The following is a 17513-nucleotide window of genomic DNA, read 5'->3' on the forward strand; positions in this document are numbered from 1 at the left end:
ATGCTACAATTATCGAACAAATACCGCCATCAATGCCAATCAAAAGCTAATTTCACTTTATCCAAAAAATAAATAAAACGGAATACCAATCAAAATGAAAATTTTGTTCAAGAATACTTGGATTTGGAATATGACAAAGCAGCAATTCATCCAAGCATTGGAGCTTGCGGCTGTTGTTAATACAGGAACGAAAGTAACTGCCGATGTTATACACAGGACTTTGACATGTCCTGATGATATCCTCCTTGTACCAAAGATTACATGCACAATCTGTTACACGGAGTGATGGCTAAAGCTAAGCGCAACTCCAATTGATATATATAACAGAGTGAACTCTTTAATATACTTCCCAAAAAAAAAGGTCTCATTGAAAACTAAAGAAAATAAAATTCTTGTAACAATTAAACATGAACTAAAAAAAATATTAAACAAGTACTCGTATGAAAGCAAAGTCTGCAATCAAATTTATCAATACTAAGCCTTGGGGCAATGACCGCCGTTAGCGTAATGCCCCACCTCGTGACACCTTGAACACGCTCTTTTCTTTTTCGGGTTGGCGCGTTTTTCATAGGCAGACCGATATCGGCTGATGCTCCTGCGACCAAGGTCCAATGTTGTATTGGGAGGAAGTACTACTCCTCCGCCACCACCTGTGGGACATTCCAAGTATCTGAGCTCAGCACCGGGAAGATAGGCTGTTCATACATTGCTCTCCATGCAGCAGTCGTGTAGTGAGCCCCACAAAAATCATTTGTCTTCATCATATATGTCTGGCACACTGCAAGGATGTGTGCACAGGGCAAATGTTGATAGTTCAACACTTTACAGGTGCAAGACTTTTGCTCTATATAGACTGAGTGTTGATCCAGATTCTCCCCCTCCTCCACTTCGTATTGCTCTCCACGGACATGGGTAGCTACAAATTTGTTAGCAAGATGCCACCGATCTTGAATTATTGCATGGGCATGTCTAGTCAAGTAAAGTGGCCAGTAAAGAGCTTCTTCTCGGTGTTTGTTAAACCATTTCATGAGCCAACTTCGGATATAATCCACCAAATGGCATATGGGCAGACCTTTAACGTCTTTGATTACTGAATTGAAAGTCTCGCATGTATTCGTAGTCATAAGAGTAAAACGAGCAGTTGTAGCATGCACCCTAGCCCACTTTTCTGGTCCAATGTTGCGTACATACTGTAAAGCAGCCTTGCTCGCTAGACCTAGGTCTCTCATAGCCTTTTCATAGTCATCATTGTTGAATGCTTTGGCAGCTCTTATAAATGCCACAGCCGCCCCGTTGTTGTGGTATCTTTTTTTGATATTTTCTGCAATGCCAAACATGAGAACACTGATAAAAACAGACGAATTCCAAGTATATTTCTTGAAAATAGTTTCTACCATGAATAGCATATATTTACATTCCAAGTTTCTACTATGAAAAATTTGATGGTAAATGCAAATATCTAGAAGTAGCTGTTAAATACCTGATATATGGTGGATGCAGAAAACATGATTAGCATCTGGAAACGCCAACAGTATGCCTCTAGGGATCGACTCTTTCCTGTCTGAAGCAATCACAAGATCTTCATTTATAGTATAATCTTTTGGGCCAAGTGCATCGCATAACTTTCTCAAAAACCACTCCCATGAATCATTATTCTCTTAATCGACAATACCAAACGCCAAAGGGTATTGTTCATTAGCATCAACAGAAAAGGCAGGTCTGCAACAACCTTTGAATCCTCGCGAACTTACTCCAAAAGCAAAGAAGTAATATAGAAAGTGATCATTTTCATCAGTTTTAATTTCTGTAACAGTTCCCTCGTTAAGTTGCAACATGTAACTATAATTCACCAGGTACTGATATGATTCATCAGGGGAACCCCTTATCAGCTCTATGCCGCGCTTACAACCACTATATGCCTGCCGGTAATTGATAACCACACCGTAATTTGTTTTAATGTCTTTGATCAGTTGTTGGGGTGTATACACACTATCACATTGGTTGAATTTATGCTTAAAAAGATGTGCGATTCCATCTGCAACCGCCTTGGTTCTTAAGTTGGGGTCAGTCCTTTTGTTCTCAATACAGGTGTGCTCATCATTCATGCGTGTAATTTTCCACCAACTAAAAGAATCTAAGACAACTGCCCATAATCTCCACTTGCATGTCGAGTCTGCACATTTGGCAATGAAATATTTGTTGTCGGATTTCTCAACCTTGTACTCAAAGTTTCTTTTTATCTTGGCTATTGCTAGTACAAGTCTCAGATTATACTTGGTTTTGAAAGTGTTACCAACAACTAGTTCATCGTAGTTCATTACCCTCAAGGGTTCAGGAGCCTCCGTAGCAGCTAGTGGTGCAGCAGTCGATGGAGAATCATGAAGGCGTCGCATTTTATTGGCCGGTGGAGTCATTACTGGCTCTAGACGTCTTCTTGCCTTTGGATTACTAGTCCTTTCTGACAAAAAAAAATAGTCGACATTAGAGGGACAAGAAAAAAAAGAAAATTCATAAAAAAGGATAAGGAAGACATGAAAAAGAAACATGTCTTTAACTGGATTTAGGATTGCTGAGCGGGGTTAATGGAGTCTGTCTTTTTACTATGCTGCTACCTCCATCAGCTGTTCTAGGAGTTAGGGGAGAAAGATTTTCTTTTACTTCTTCTCAGGATTTGATAGTGAAAAAGCTTGTCGCTCCAGATGTTTCGGAAATAGAGACATATGTCTTGAAAGTTTCTTCACTAGTTATCATTGAGCGTTTCCTTAGTCCGGTTGCCGGCACAAACAGCAATCCGTAGACATGAAAAGCAGGTCCATGTATGAATCCCAAAGCACCCTCTGCCTTATTCATGACATCTTCAACAGTGTAGTTGTCCGGTAAACACACAGGTTGTAAACAACCGTCATAAGTATCATTCCCTTCTTTTTCCACCCATTCAGCATTGTAGTGAATGAGAACGCATTTGCTTGTCATAATTGGAAGTAAGTCAATGAAAAACCCACTGCAGATACCGGAAATCACACATAATGAAGACTGAATTAATGTATGCATCTTATCACTAAATCACACATAATCACACATAATGACGACTGAATTAATGTATGGAAGACAAACAACAAGGTTAAGAGGTTTACTGTGAAGGAGGACAGATCAGAATAAAGAAATAAAACAAAAGGAAACCCTAACATATGAAAAACAGCAAAACTAACCCTAGCATAAAGATTAAAATTTGGAAGACAAACAACAAGGTTAAGAGATTTACCTGTGCAGACGTTTATCCATGTATTTTACTGTGGCATAGACACACCGAAAACAAGGCATTAATGAATTTGTTTTGATATGTAAAAGAAGAAACAAAAAAACTAGGTAGACTAACCTTTGGTCCAAGAAACAGAATAGATCATTTATATCTTCTTCGTTTTGCCAGTCAGTTATCTGAGTTTTCATATTATTTCTGATAACATAGTCCTTGCTTTCCACCTTTTTTCGAGGCTTCTTTGGGTTACGACCAGCATTTGTATATGGAGGCCTTCTAAATCTGGAAGGGATTATTTCCCTCTTAACCTTGGCCGCTTTAGGAATTATTTGTACGTCATCATCATCATTGGAGTTGTCGGATGCAACATCAGCACTATGTTGTTTTGTTCCTTCTTTATCGTTTTCCCCTCCCATATCATTATCATCAAGTATGAAATTCCTGCACCTTGAAGGAGTATGAAATACCACATCTTCTTTACTAAATTCTATGTCTGCGCACAGGCTGCGACTCACACTACGGTGAGACATTTCCTCATCATGGTAATCACCCCTGAATGGAGGTTCCTCATCATTTCTTTGCTTTAAGCACGCAAAATCATTCTCCAATAAGGTAATCTTCGCCATCACTGTCTTCTGCGATTCAATCAGGTCATCGACCTTATCCATCAGTTTTTTTGAGATATCAGCTGTCTCCCTCTGCGTCTGAACGATGTCAGCCAAAAGTTTGACTACCTCTGGCAAACAATCAGCATCAAATCGTGCCCTATAAGGTGCATTTTTGTTACTACTATCCTTGGGATTCGACTTTGGAACCTGGTCATCAACACCTGCAGTTGGAAAGCATGAAACACCAGGTTGCTTTTGTGGTGAAGAAGATTTCGTCACCGAATCCTCGTTGGCCTTTTCTACAACAAACTTATCTTCCTTTAAATCCGATATGATATTATTGAGGGGACCTAAACCTTCCTCAAGCATTTCTTCCAAAGAATCATATGTATGCGTCGTAATGCTTTCACGGATAGCCTAGAATTCATTGCGTCAGTTGAGCAAGCACACAATTTTACAAAATATTAGTACTAATTTTAATTTTCAAGCAGATATAGTTTCTGGGACTTACTGGTACCGAATTCAACGTTTTAACGATGCTTTGGTTGTGGACAAGCTCTTTGCATAACACAGTAAGTATATGTGGCTGCCACCCTATACTATCTTTTCTTTCTCCAAACTTCTGAAGCAGTCCCGGGAAAATTTCAAGGGCCCAAACCTACAACGCACACAACTTCGATTATTATATTAGACACTTAATGCATTATTATATCAAGAAAATTCATCTTACCACCAGCACATGCGGCAATCATTGAGACTTAAAAGTTGGTAGTCCTTCCTTCTTGTAATTGTTGGTTTGATAGACCAACGCAGACCTACTTTTGGTAATGGTCCTGTCATACACTAATTCCCCCCAAGGGCACCTGTTAAACTCTGTAAGGTTGTCGACAAGGTGCCAGAACTCATCCTCGACATTAGCATCATTTGCATGCCCCAGAAGGAAGAAGTGAACAAAATAAAATAAAGCCACTTTGACCCTTTCTTCACTAGAACAATCAACCCTTTTCTCGGCTACTATGACTTTGTTTTTACTTTCAAGTATAACTTTGTGTTTTTAGGTTCTTTCTTTTTTGAACTAGATTCAACCTCTTTGCCAAAAATAAAAGCTCTCAGATGAGAACCTTTTACGCTGTCAATGGTGGAAAAATACCTTGTCTTAAGGGTAGATGGTCCCGCTGGACAGATAAAGGCTTGATCTGGCTTCCTAAAACTAAGACCAGAAATCAAAGTAAACTCGAGCTTCCCAAAGCAGAGATCTTTGTCAAAAGGGTTGTCGCAAATCTTTATAGAGCCAGATTTCTTGTCAGAAACCTTCCCGAAGCCAAATTCCTCGTCACAAACCCTGAACCATGTGTCTACGACTTTTTCTTCGGCCTTTCCTCCGGGATCAGCAGGGTAGGCAACCTCCCTAGACAATAAGTAATTCACTAACGCACCAGGCCACGATTGTTCTTCCGGCATGTCAATAAGATGCCCAATTGCAGTCGTGCGGAATATGGCTTTCTCATGATCTGCCAACGTTTTACGTAGTTCTTTTACAGACAACAAGCTGGAGTAAGTCGTAATCTTGCCGTAGCCATCCCTGTATTTCCGGGGGTGGATATACTTCCTATAAAACACAATAGCATTGATAAACATTTGTGCAAAACTCATTACACTCATTACTATATGAGGATAAAACTAGATATTGTAGCCTTAATCAAATAAAAGTGTCATAATAGTATTTCCAATTGGCACCTATTTACCTTTTCTTTCAACACATGCATATTTTCACTAAAAGAATTTTCCTTCACTTTTTAATAAACATAAGCATATCTAAGATTTATGTGCTTTGGTTGCAGCAAAACAGAAATCACTAGGGTGAAGGAAAGGTGTACAGCAGTGAACAAACTGAAATTGGGATCACATGTAGTAATGACTAACCAAAATTCAGCTTGAGATGCATAATTATGTCCAAAGAACCCATCGTAGCAGTTGCAAAAATATGGCTTGAAAGAAATATCAAGAATTCAGACAAGTTGGGGGAAGCCAACTTGGTCAAGAAAAGACAGAAAACCAAGAAGATATTTCTCCTAAAGATTAAGAAAACCAGAAAACCAGCTAAAGTCAGATTTGTCAAATATTGAAGTCGTCGTAGGGTCGATGGCTTTCGTAGTTACAAGGTGATCAGAGGTGGTGGCGTGCCAAGCTCTGTTTTTTCATTTAACCAATCTTACTAAGATCAAATACAAACTCAATCTTTCCTACAGAATGCAACAGACTCAAAAAGGTTTTGACTTCCAGATTCCACTAAGATCGGATACAAACTGACAAATAGCTACAGGGTGCGACTAATTACAGGTGAGATTGAGTGAAGCAGATTTATCTAACAGGAAAGAGATGCAGATTATATCACAGATGGGGTTAAACAGCTGGTTTATACTAATGACTTATCGAACATCTATATGACTATTGTAAGCTAAAAAGTAAATACCACTTAAATTTTACAATCAGTACAGCATGTGAATAGTTATAGATGAAAAGATAGAATGTGAGAGGATTACAACTACAACTAAACCAAGATCTCCAACTCACAACAAGCTAAAAATCTACAGAATGCAAAGACTAGATATTGTGTAGAAGTCATTACATTCATTACTATATGAGGATAAAACTAGATATTGTAATCCTTAATCAAATAAAAGTGCCATAATAGTATTTCCAGTTGGCATCTATTTACGTTTTCTTCACCACTGGAATTGAATCTTTATGGTTTGTTGGAACCTCTCCAGGAATACCCATAACTTGGCACCTATTACAATAGTTTTGGGTTAGTAATGATCTGAAGAATAGTAGTTCTGGTTATAAACAACGTAATGCATTATAGTCGACATACAATAACACTATTCATTTACCAATTTGAAATATCTAAATCCATTTCACACCCATGTATACTCAAATTATTACTATCAGCTATTAAAATGTGCATCAAACATAAAAGTAATTTGTAATCAACTGAAATCATCAAAAGTAAAACTAAAAGATCAATTAAAAACAACAATGGCCAAATCCATTGAAACAAACGAATACCCAACTTGGTATTATCACTTATCAGCACATGCATCAAACAGAAAAGTAAACCTATAATCATTTAAAAACCGAAATCATCAAAAGCAAAACTACAAGATCAATTAACAACAACAATGGCCAAATCAATTGAAAAAATGAATACCCAACTTGGTATTATCACTTATCAACACATGCATCAAACAGAAAAGATCAATTAACAACAGAAAAAGTTTGAAAATCAGAAAAAATACAAGATCAATTAACAACAACAATGGCAAAATCAATTGAAACAAAAACAGGAAAAGATTGAAAATCAAATCACTGAAAAAGAGTGAGAATGCTACAAAAGCATACCTAGTTTTCACCAATCAAAACTGATGGTAAATCCATCTCCGTACCATTGATTTCGAACACCAAAAAATTTTAAACCCTAGTTTCAAAATACAAAGAAATCAACGAACCCTAGTATAAAACCATACAAACCGGTAAACCCTAGTTTTGAAACAACAAGTACTAAAGAATCGTACCTCAAATTGGGTTGGCAGCAGTGAAAGAAACTTGATGATATGATCAATTACTTGAGATTTTGATCTCCTTTTTCTTCAACTGATCCGCTCGATCAACATGCAAAAGAAGAAAATGAAGAGGGATAAGTCACTGTATCCGCTCGATATCTCCGGTTTAATAAATCATCCAACGAGGCAGCTGACTGTATATACTCTAAACGTGACAATGCACAAAAAGTCTGGACCTTAATGGTATTATCGTAAATAATTACTAGCATTTACCTATTTTAGTCCACAAAACCTATGTTTGTGTAATAATTTATAAATATGATACTTTTGAAAGAAACTTTCAAAACAGCCCAATTTTAGATAATTAAAACTTAGTCGAGCTTGTACATGAATTCTCGCCATGTACCACTATCATGCTTGAAACAGCGCCAAGGTTGAACATGTACATTCATGAGGTGTTTGTTCTTGCTAATGAGTCTTGTGTTTGGTGTTTGGGAATTTTGATCTTTTACTTTGTTTAGACTCTTACACTTTCATTCCAAGTTTGTAGAATAAACCCTTTTTTGGGATTCTCTTTCAGTCCATTTGGTCATCCTAGTCAATTGTTTCAGAAAGGTTTTCTTTTGGGTATTTTCTTTTGCGAGTCCTTCAAAATCTTGAGACAAATTGATAGTGATGTTTCAAGAGAAATATTAAATCTTGGACAACATATATGAGTGTAGGTTGAGATTGATGTCAAACATGTAATGTAGTATTTTGTGTTTCTATACTACCTCATCAGTTAATTTGTTGAGTATATATAAATGAATTTGTGAAACATTATAGGTAGGTTTGAATGAAAAACCTGAACCAGAGTTATAAACTTACTTGATTTGCATTTTCCTACTCCCCAAGTCCTAACAGATTAGTGATACATTGTTAGTTTTATTTTTGGTTGCAACCTTTTTGTTACACCTTTATTCGGTTGCAAAGCCAATGATCTTTGAGTATGGCAGTTAACTGATAAAGCAATACAAATATCTGTGATTTATCTAGTTAGGAAGTTTATTACTCAAGTTCTCTTCTTTTGGACCCAGGAGTGAGCTTAGTTGCTTGTTTCAACAATTACGTTTTCTTTTAAGTTACTTATACTTAAAATGAGGAGGACCTCAGTACATTAAAGTTTAAAATTACATTAGTGTGCTAGTCTTTGATAAAACTGTTCACATACAACTTCTCTTCTAAGTTTGAATTGAAATCTAAAGAACCCCGAGCTACCTTATTATCTATATTAAGAGCATATATAGTTCATTATTATTTGCTGCATGCTGTTTGAGTTATTGGGTGTGTTTGGCATTTGGGAAACTTTTGCATGCGACTCTTTAGATTGAAGGAGGTTATATAAATGTTGGGGATGCATATCTCATATCTGTGCTATATATGAGTTCCTCCGCATAAATGCGTGAATTAAACTATCATTGGATGATTATGGCATAATGGGTTGGATCTGAAATATGAGAAGTAAATTCTGGATAGTAGTTGATTATATATATATATATATATATATATGTATTATTCCATTGTATCATTTTGGCTCTGTGTGTAGTATCATTATCCAATAGTGCAAGTATTTAACTGGTTCTTACTTTGTACATAGGTGTAGATTTTTTTTTTCCAGAACCTTTAGTTGTAGCGATCAAACAATAAATAGTGTGTTCTGTTACTTTGATTTTTTTAATAGATTCAACTGCCGAATCTGTCAGCTTTCATACATTTAAGGGCTTGGCGCAGCAATAGAAACTAGAAAGGTAGAAACAGGGAAGAGGAAAAGACATTCATCACCTGACGAGGATGAAACTTCTATGAAAACCCCCGAGTAATGATTGGATTTGGGGTTCCAAGTTATCCAAGAATTGGGTTCAAGAGGAGGCTGCCGGATGTAGCTGTTTCCCCTCCATTCTTTTACTTCGAAAATGTGGCTATAGCTCCAGAAGGCGTTTGGAGTACCATTTCTAAGCACCTCTGCAACATTGAACCTGAATTTGTGGATTCTAAATACTTCTGCACATCTGTAAGAAAAAAGGGGATACATACATAACCTCCCAATTGAAGACAGGTTCCCCTTACTTCCGATTCCTCCATTGACAATTAAAGAGGCTTTACCTTATACATGTAAATGGTGGCCTTCTTGGGATGTTAGAACTTAGAAGTCAGTTCAACTGCCTACTTACAGCCACTGCAACTGCACAAGAAACGGACAGGATAAGAAAAGACCTCAAAGGATGGCAAGGAGACCCACCTGAGCATATTCGAAAGAAAGTTCTAAACAATGTCGAAAATATTTGGACAGCAAAAAACACAGTCGCTACACTTAGGCCTGAGGAAATGGAAGAAATCTTGGGTTATCCTAACTTCCTAAGTACCATACTAGAGGTGGTGGCATTCCTCACAATGCAAGATATAAATCCTTGGGCAACTCATTTCAGGTTAGCCTTCCGCTTGCTTTTGTAACATTTGCATATTAATTGTTTTTTTTCAGTTTCTTTTGGCAAAGAAAGCAGCGGATTAGGTAGAAATTACAGTAGTGATCGATTGAAGCACAACAGTTGGTGCAACCCTAAATGTTTTAAAAGAATCGATAAAACAGACTTGTTTGTGCTGTATTCCTGGTTCAATGTGGCTTACATTTCTCTCTCGACCGCTGGCCCATCAGCTCTAAAACCTTGTAAAAATTGATGAGATTATGCTCTTACCACCGAACTAGGAAGGAAAAAAAACTTTTGTGGAATCATATTTGTTAAAAAATGAGAAAGTTACCACTTTATGTACCTTTCATTTGCCTTTCCTGACTATGTCAGGTGGAAAAACCTGACATATGAGATATCTAGTCAAACCTGTTTTCTTGATAGATGGTGTAGAGACTAGAGACTAGATATATGTAGTTGACATTAATTTGTTTCGATATGTAGTGCAACATGTATCTATATATGTTTGCGAAGCAGGTCCTTAGCATGAAGTCAATGTTTTCTTTAGATGCTGGATTCTGATGCAAACTTGTGTTTATTGATGAACTTCTTAGTCTTATCACCGCGTAAACCGGGTAGGTGACAACACTTCAAATTGTGCCAAGTAGATGTGTTTTTCTCATTGTAGTTGGTCTCATAATGGTCCTTTTTTAGGTGGTCCCAAATTAGTTTGGTCCACGAACAAAAATGGAGTTCTGTTTGGTCTTTATTTATTCAAAAATATTAAAGTATCTAAAGTACCATTTTTCTCTCTTATTTTCTTTACTTCTCATGTGATTCTCTTTTTCTGTTTTCTCTTTTCTTTAAATATCTCTCAAAATATAAGTCAAAAATTAATAAATTTTATATATTCGGAAAGGTCTCGACGACAATGAGTACTTATTATATTATGTTTCAGAATTTTAATTTTAATTTTAGAACATGGTAATTTATTCCAGTTCTAGCAGTTCGTTTCGTAAAATTACTCGTATATACTAGCAATTTATTTGTAGAATAAACTCATAATAATAGTTCAATTTGAAGAACGAAGTCGCAATGGTAGTTGATGATTATAGTTCATATTGCAGAATGAACTCGTGACAGATGTTTTTATTTTCAAATGAACTCATAATGGTTGTTCATATTGTAGGATTGATAAGTCATGTTGTAAAATGAACTCGTAATGATAATTAAGAATAGTAGTTCATATTGTAGAATGAACTCGTAATAGTTGTTCATTATGGTAGTTTATATTATAAAATGAACTCGTAAATGGTAGTTCAATTTGTAGAATGAACCCGTGATAGGTGTTCATATTGTTTAATGAACTTGTAATCATAATTCATTATACCAGTTCATTTTGTAGAATTAAGTCGTATGGTAGTTCATTTTGTAGAATGAACTCGTATATTGCTTAAAAAAAACTCGTATGTTATATAATCCTAAGAGTTCACTTTTTAAATTGAACTAACTAGCATGATAGTTCACTAAAGTAGTTCATATTGTAGAATGAACTTGTATAATAGTTCATTTTATAGCTAAAAAATAAGGTAAAAATTAAAATCTCCGAAATATAGCGACAGTGGTATTCGTTGGAAAGCTTTCGTCGAGGGCTTTCCGAAGATATAAAATTTATCATTTTTGGACATATGGTTCAAAAGATATTTGAGTTTCAAGTATTTATTTATTTATTTTTATTAAAAGAGAGAAAAAAGTGAAAAAAAGAGGTTTTCTGACATCATTGATGACATCATCTCATGTGGGTATTGTCTACCATAGGAACAAACAATAATTTTTAGGACCAAACAACAATATATATTTTTTTAGAACGATGTTTTTGGGACTACTCAAAATAGAGGTGGGGGACTACTCTTTCAATTTTGTTTGGACATTTGAAGTATTTTTGGGTCACCCCTTATCTAAAAAAAATTAATACAAATTTACCTTGGTAATTAAATTAGTTAGTTTATTGATTAGTTAGTGTTAATATAATGATTAATTAGTCATTAGTGAGTTATTAATAGGATAGTTTTGTTAGAATGAGAAGAAGAAGAAGAAGAAGAAGAACAAGAAGAAAAAGAAGAAGAAGAAAAGATGAAGAGAAAGAGGGAAGAACCCAAAAAAACTTATTTTGAGTTTAGTAAATATGATATGAGTGATTCATGTGATGATACCTCCTCCTCAGAATCAGAACCTCCTTCATCTCCTAAAATATTTGTGAATATTTCTAATAATCCGGGTATGAGTTATTTGTTAGATTATGAAAGTTATTTATCCCAAACTCAACCTAACGACCCAAATGATGAATTTTATCAGCCACCACCAGAAGATGAAGTTATGGGTACTCAGGTATGTCACAAATTTAGTTAGTGTAGCTTGAATTATGCAAAAAATTGGCCAAATCGAAAATTTCAGGAAGAAATTTCGGCTATGTCAAATTAGTTTGGTTAGCAATTCTGCAGAACAGGTAGCCGAACTCTCCTTTATCTGCAGTTCGGTTACTCATTTCAGTATACGCCGATAACCGAACTTTGTTTTAATGGAGGTTTTTGAGAGTTCGGTTATATTTTTCCAGAAAACGTTGACGAACTAATTTTATAGAGTATACAGTTAATAGTTTGGTTTACGCGAGTTTATTCCTTTTGTTACCGAACTTTATGTTCGGCAAGCTCGCAAATCACCTTCATTGAATAGATAACCGAACTTTATAGTTCGGTTTAGTCAATTGTATTAATTATGTTGCCGAACTTTACTATTGAAATTTCCAAATAACAAGTTCGGCAAGATCGCAAAAAAAAAATTCGTAACCGATCTTTTTGTTCGGAAGGATCGTATATTATGTTTACATTGTCGAAAATATAAGTATTTCTTATTTTTAGTTGGTATTGACGTTGTGCTATTACTCGTAGGTTGCATCTGATCCAGTAGAACCAATGGAAAATCAACCTACTCCTGTTGATATTTTGTACGATGACACGTCCCATCACTACATGAATGACTTGTTATTCAAAACTCCTTTAGAGGCTAAGAGTTGGGCTAGACAACATGCACTAAAAGACATGTGCGTATTAGTACTGAATGGGAGAGAAAGCAAAACCCGTTTTTTAATGGTTTGTGAGAGAAGCGGTGATCCCGATAAAAGCCACAAGAGAAAGAGTTATGTTTATAAAGGAAAGACAAATAGGAAGAACAAAACTTTCTCAAAGAAGATTAAATGCCCATTCAAGCTTGCATTTAATTACAACGAAGAATTGGCTGGATGGGTTCTCTACAAGGTTATGGAAGGTTGTCATAACCACCCTCGTCCGGAGCATCTTGAAGGACATTTCATGGCGGCCAAGCTAACTCCTGAAGACATGGACAAGGTAGCTAAAATGAGGGAAATGGGTCTTTCACCGATTCAAATGCTCCAAATACTAAAGGAGGATAACAAGGATAACCACTCATCTTTGTCCACCATTTATAATGCAATAGTTTCAATTAGAAAGAAAGAATGGAGAGATAGACAAGTGATGCAACAATTATTATTTTTGGCCAAAGAGAAAGACTACGCGGTTCAAAAGGATGTGGATTCGGACGGAGAGATAACACAACTCTTCATTGCGCATCCAACGAGTGTTCAATTGGATCAATGCTTTCATGAAGTTATCATAATGGATTGTACTTATAAGACGAACAAGTACGAGATGTCATTGTTGAATATTATTGGGCATACTTCGACGCAGTCACTGTTTATCGTGGCGTTTTGTTTTTTAAGGGAGGAGCAAGAACCTAGTTACATTTGGGCAGTACAACAAGTTAAGGCAATCTTCCGAGGTGATGATATCCCTGGGGTTATAGTCACCGACAATGAAGTCGCATTGATGAATGCAATAGAGGTAGTGTTTCCACTAGCACACAGCATGCTTTGTACGTTCCATATATGGTGTAATTTGATAAATAGGTGCAAGCCAATAATTTTTCCACCCAAGAAAAAAGGATATGAAGATATTAAGATGCTACCGGAACATGAACGAGCGGATGCAAAAGAGGAAGTTGAAAAAAAATACCATCTAAATTACGCTAAATGGGTTGCTTTCAACGGTGAATGGGAATCATTGTGTTGGTCTCTTACCTAGAAAGAGTATCATCTAAATCTTGCAGAGTTTATCGCCCATTGGGATACTTCCGATTTTCCCGGTGTTGTATCGTATGTTCTTCGCCAATGGTTGGAACCACATAAAGAGAGGTTTGTTAATGCTTATACCAACCAATATAAACACTTGGGAAATCAAGGGACAAGTTTAGTAGAGTCGGCTCACCATCGGTTGAAGAAGAATCTCTTTGGATGTGTTGATAATTTCGTAACCGTGTGGAATGTTATGGAAAATTACTTCAAGCTAGGGCTGTCAATGGGTACCCATTACTGATGTGACCGGAAATGGTCCTAAAAAAATCTACTGCAAGTGCACAGTGTCGGCAAGCAACACAAGGCAAGCACAGGTCAGTTCCACAGGGACAAGGGGGAGCAAATTTGATCTTTCTTATTGTGAGATTTAGACAGAGCCAATCATTAGCAGTAAACAGCACCAATCATTAACAGTTATCAGCATTTATTTTTCACTAACACCCATTAACAGAACAGTCATTAACTTCTCAACCACAAACATTTATTACTGAGCTAGCATTAACTTCTCAATCATTAACAGAACTAACATTTATTTCAGACAATTGCTAATCATTAACAGTTGATAATCATTACTCATGCTCACATTTATTTCACACTGAATTCACAGAACAGCATTAACTTCCCACTAACATTAATTCTTCACTGCATTAATTTCAGATGAACCTCAATTTCAACACAGCTTTTATTCCTTTAAGCATTAATCACAGCTACCAATCATTAACATTAACTGAGTCATTACTCTTTATCATTAACCTCTAACTAAACATTAAAACTAGCATGGATTTCTGAGAACTAATCAGAAGTCATTAAAACCAATCATTCACAATAACTGAGTAGTTGAATTTGAAGCTAATCATTACACTAATCCAATCATTGAGACTGGAGCAAAATACACAGAGAACTGAAATGAATCAAGCAAGAGAGCAGGGTGAAAATTTCTGAACTGTAAACAATAGTAGCAAGGGTGATGGGACTTAGATGAGTGGAAACTGGGGTTGAGAATTCACCTCTCAGCCTATACTAACATGTGAGCTAATGAACTGCTTCAACTTCTTTAGATGGATAAACTACCTCCAATCACTCAACCAAGGAAAGTATTAGTTGTCTGTTTAAAGCACAACTAATCAAACACAATACCAAGCAAAGCAGAGTTATTGAACAAACATAGAGAAACTCTAACTACCTAGGATGCTTGACATTCTAGGTGAAAGCAACATGTGTTCAATACAAAAATTTAATCCTACACAGTGACAATGATCATTGCAGTAGCATATCAGCACACATGTTAGCAATCAGGCTAAGGGTTTCATCTTAACCCCAATTAAGGTGCTTAGCTCATAGTTAGAGAACCTAACATGCTGCTAAGAGTGTTGGTGTTCATGGAGAAAAAGTAACAGTAGCAGGGCACAGAACAAAAACTTGAAAGAGAAATTTCTACTGAAAATAAACTTGGGTTTTCTCCTCTCCCTCTACAATGTTACAGTGCACACTTATTATCAACATACATAAACCAAATGGCCATCCCCCAAAAACAAAGAATTAGGTTTTCTGAAATAATAAAAATTTGGACTTACAGAGTCCCAAAATCTGCTCGACCCATGCTTCTATTCCTTCCTGTCAGCCAACTGCTGCTCCAATTGCGTGCTATTTCTCAACCTAATTTACTAATCTCACACGCCTAGGGTTTCTGAGAAGAGGCGTGAAAAATTAGTGAATTAGGTTGCTGAAATGGTTGAGGGAATAGGTAATGATGGTGGTAGTGATGGGTCATAGAGGTTGATGGAGTTGGTGGTGGTTGAACGGGGCAGGGTAAGGTGGCGGACATGGCAGGAGGTGGTTCTGCAGAGACGGGGGGTGATGGTGGTGGATGGGTCGAGAGAATGGGAGAAGGACCCGTTTGGTTGGGGTATAGTGGCTAGGACACTAGAGTGTTAGGCGGAGATTGTCTGAGTTGATGTTTTGCGAGCTGATCCGTAGGATGTTCAGATGGTAGGTGGATCCAACGATGAAATGGAAGGCTATGGGTAGCGACCGTTGGATGGAGGAGTACAACAAAATGGATGGCCCAAGATGGAGATCTGCGTTGCGATGTAGAGCAGGAGCTTCGGAGATTGATATGCTACGATGGAGCGACCGTAGGATGCTGAGAGGCTTCAATCTGACGGCTGAAATTCGAGACGGGCTTGGGTAATGGAAATGGGTTTAAGAAAGGATTTTGGGCTTTGGGTATTCCAGGCCCATAACTTCTATGAGAACAATTCTTCCTTCTTGAGCCCATTTCTACCCTCTTGGTCTTGTGCACAACATTCTTCGCGGCTTCTGCGTAATTCCTCCGGCTTTTACTACTTTTCTGCTCTTTGCTCCGCAATTCATCCAGACTTTATTTATTACCTAAAAATGCAAAAATTAAGTAAGAAAAATATTTATTCTTGAAAACAATGAAAATACAGAATATGGGATAAAATGTAGAATTAATGCACAAAAGATGAGTTAAATGCCAACAAAAATATATATAATATGCACTATTTAGCACTCATCAAATACCCCCAAACCTGAATTTTACTTGTCCTCAAGTAAAAAAACTAAGGAAATCCTAACTATACCACTGTCGCTGGTCTCTCGAATGCATTTAGCGTATGCACTAAGCCTTTTAAACCACTAAGTGTCCCTAGTGGACGAGTTGAAGTCTCGTGAAGGTTTACCAGAGGTGTGCCTACAAACCTAGGTCAAAATATAAGCTCAGATTCCTCAAATGTGACATGTGCAAAACAGTTAAGCTCACAGCAAAATGGAGATGTCAATCTAGCTATCAAGGCACAATCCTAGCACTGATAACAAATAAGGACATGTGATAAGAGTGTAAAGTGTATCTACACATGTGTAAAGAAAGATCTGAAGTATGACTACTAATCACCAAGAGATAGTTTCTCAGGCTAAGAACTGAGGTCGAAATCTAGCTAGCTGTCCGGACTTTACGAGAATTGTGAATGAGTTGGAGGTATTTCACAATTTCTCGCGTTGTACATCAATGGCATACACCCTCCTTGCTTATTACAACGAAACAACAAAAGATGACTTTACATGACTCTTATTTACATTGACAAATCTCTTTTTATTTTTGGAACAAGAGATGATGGAATTGATAAATACTTGATTTTTTTGGTATTTTTCTGATATTTTTTTTTCTGAATATATACATCGTTTTTTTTTTTTTTTTTTTTTTTTTTTTTTTTTTTTTGAAACATGAACAACAAGAAAAAAATTACATGACACTTTGCAAGAGGTAGCCCTTTTTGATGCACCCAGTTAAATTCGATGGTTGTTTTCTTAATGTAACCTCCATCTTCTATCCCAACCAACCAAAGAACAAGCTAGTCAGTTTCGTTCAGTATTCTAAAGTGATTGGCAATCGTGACTTCCTATCCAACACCTTGA

General features: G+C 36.6%; 2 protein-coding genes and 1 pseudogene across 2 annotated transcripts; 1 reads left to right on the top strand and 2 right to left on the bottom strand.

Annotated features, from left to right (window-relative positions):
- Positions 1 to 195: 195 nt before the first annotated feature.
- On the bottom strand, positions 196 to 5526 carry LOC113337096. Its single transcript, XM_026582783.1, has 7 exons — positions 4897 to 5526; positions 4376 to 4522; positions 3377 to 4281; positions 3263 to 3290; positions 2556 to 3001; positions 1481 to 2458; positions 196 to 1321 (listed from the first exon to the last, which is right to left on the bottom strand). The coding sequence occupies exons 1-4, from the start codon at positions 5524 to 5526 to the stop codon at positions 3275 to 3277; spliced, it is 1698 nt and encodes a 565-aa protein (XP_026438568.1). The 3' UTR covers positions 196 to 1321; positions 1481 to 2458; positions 2556 to 3001; positions 3263 to 3274.
- On the bottom strand, positions 633 to 2393 carry LOC113337095. Its single transcript, XM_026582782.1, has 3 exons — positions 1673 to 2393; positions 1481 to 1561; positions 633 to 1321 (listed from the first exon to the last, which is right to left on the bottom strand). Exons 1-3 carry the CDS (start codon positions 2391 to 2393, stop codon positions 633 to 635), a joined length of 1491 nt encoding a protein of 496 aa, XP_026438567.1.
- A 3759-nt stretch (positions 5527 to 9285) lies between the features above and the next one.
- The window catches only part of LOC113337098, a 35973-nt pseudogene continuing 27745 nt past the window's right edge, over positions 9286 to 17513 (top strand).

The sequence above is a fragment of the Papaver somniferum genome, unplaced genomic scaffold, assembly GCF_003573695.1.
Source record: "Papaver somniferum cultivar HN1 unplaced genomic scaffold, ASM357369v1 unplaced-scaffold_158, whole genome shotgun sequence".
Lineage (NCBI taxonomy): Eukaryota > Viridiplantae > Streptophyta > Magnoliopsida > Ranunculales > Papaveraceae > Papaver > Papaver somniferum.

Coding starts and splice junctions, on each gene's coding strand:
- LOC113337095 (XM_026582782.1), bottom strand. CDS start 2,393: ATGCGACGCCTTCATGATTCTCCATCGACTGCTGCACCACTAGCTGCT. Junction 1,562..1,672: donor ACAATACCCTTTGGCGTTTG/GTATTGTCGATT, acceptor TGATTGCTTCAG/ACAGGAAAGAGTCGATCCCT. Junction 1,322..1,480: donor CTGCATCCACCATATATCAG/GTATTTAACAGC, acceptor TTGGCATTGCAG/AAAATATCAAAAAAAGATAC.
- LOC113337096 (XM_026582783.1), bottom strand. CDS start 5,526: ATGAGTGTAATGAGTTTTGCACAAATGTTTATCAATGCTATTGTGTTT. Junction 4,523..4,896: donor ACACAAAGTTATACTTGAAA/GTAAAAACAAAG, acceptor TGTGCGTTGTAG/GTTTGGGCCCTTGAAATTTT. Junction 4,282..4,375: donor AAACGTTGAATTCGGTACCA/GTAAGTCCCAGA, acceptor AATGAATTCTAG/GCTATCCGTGAAAGCATTAC.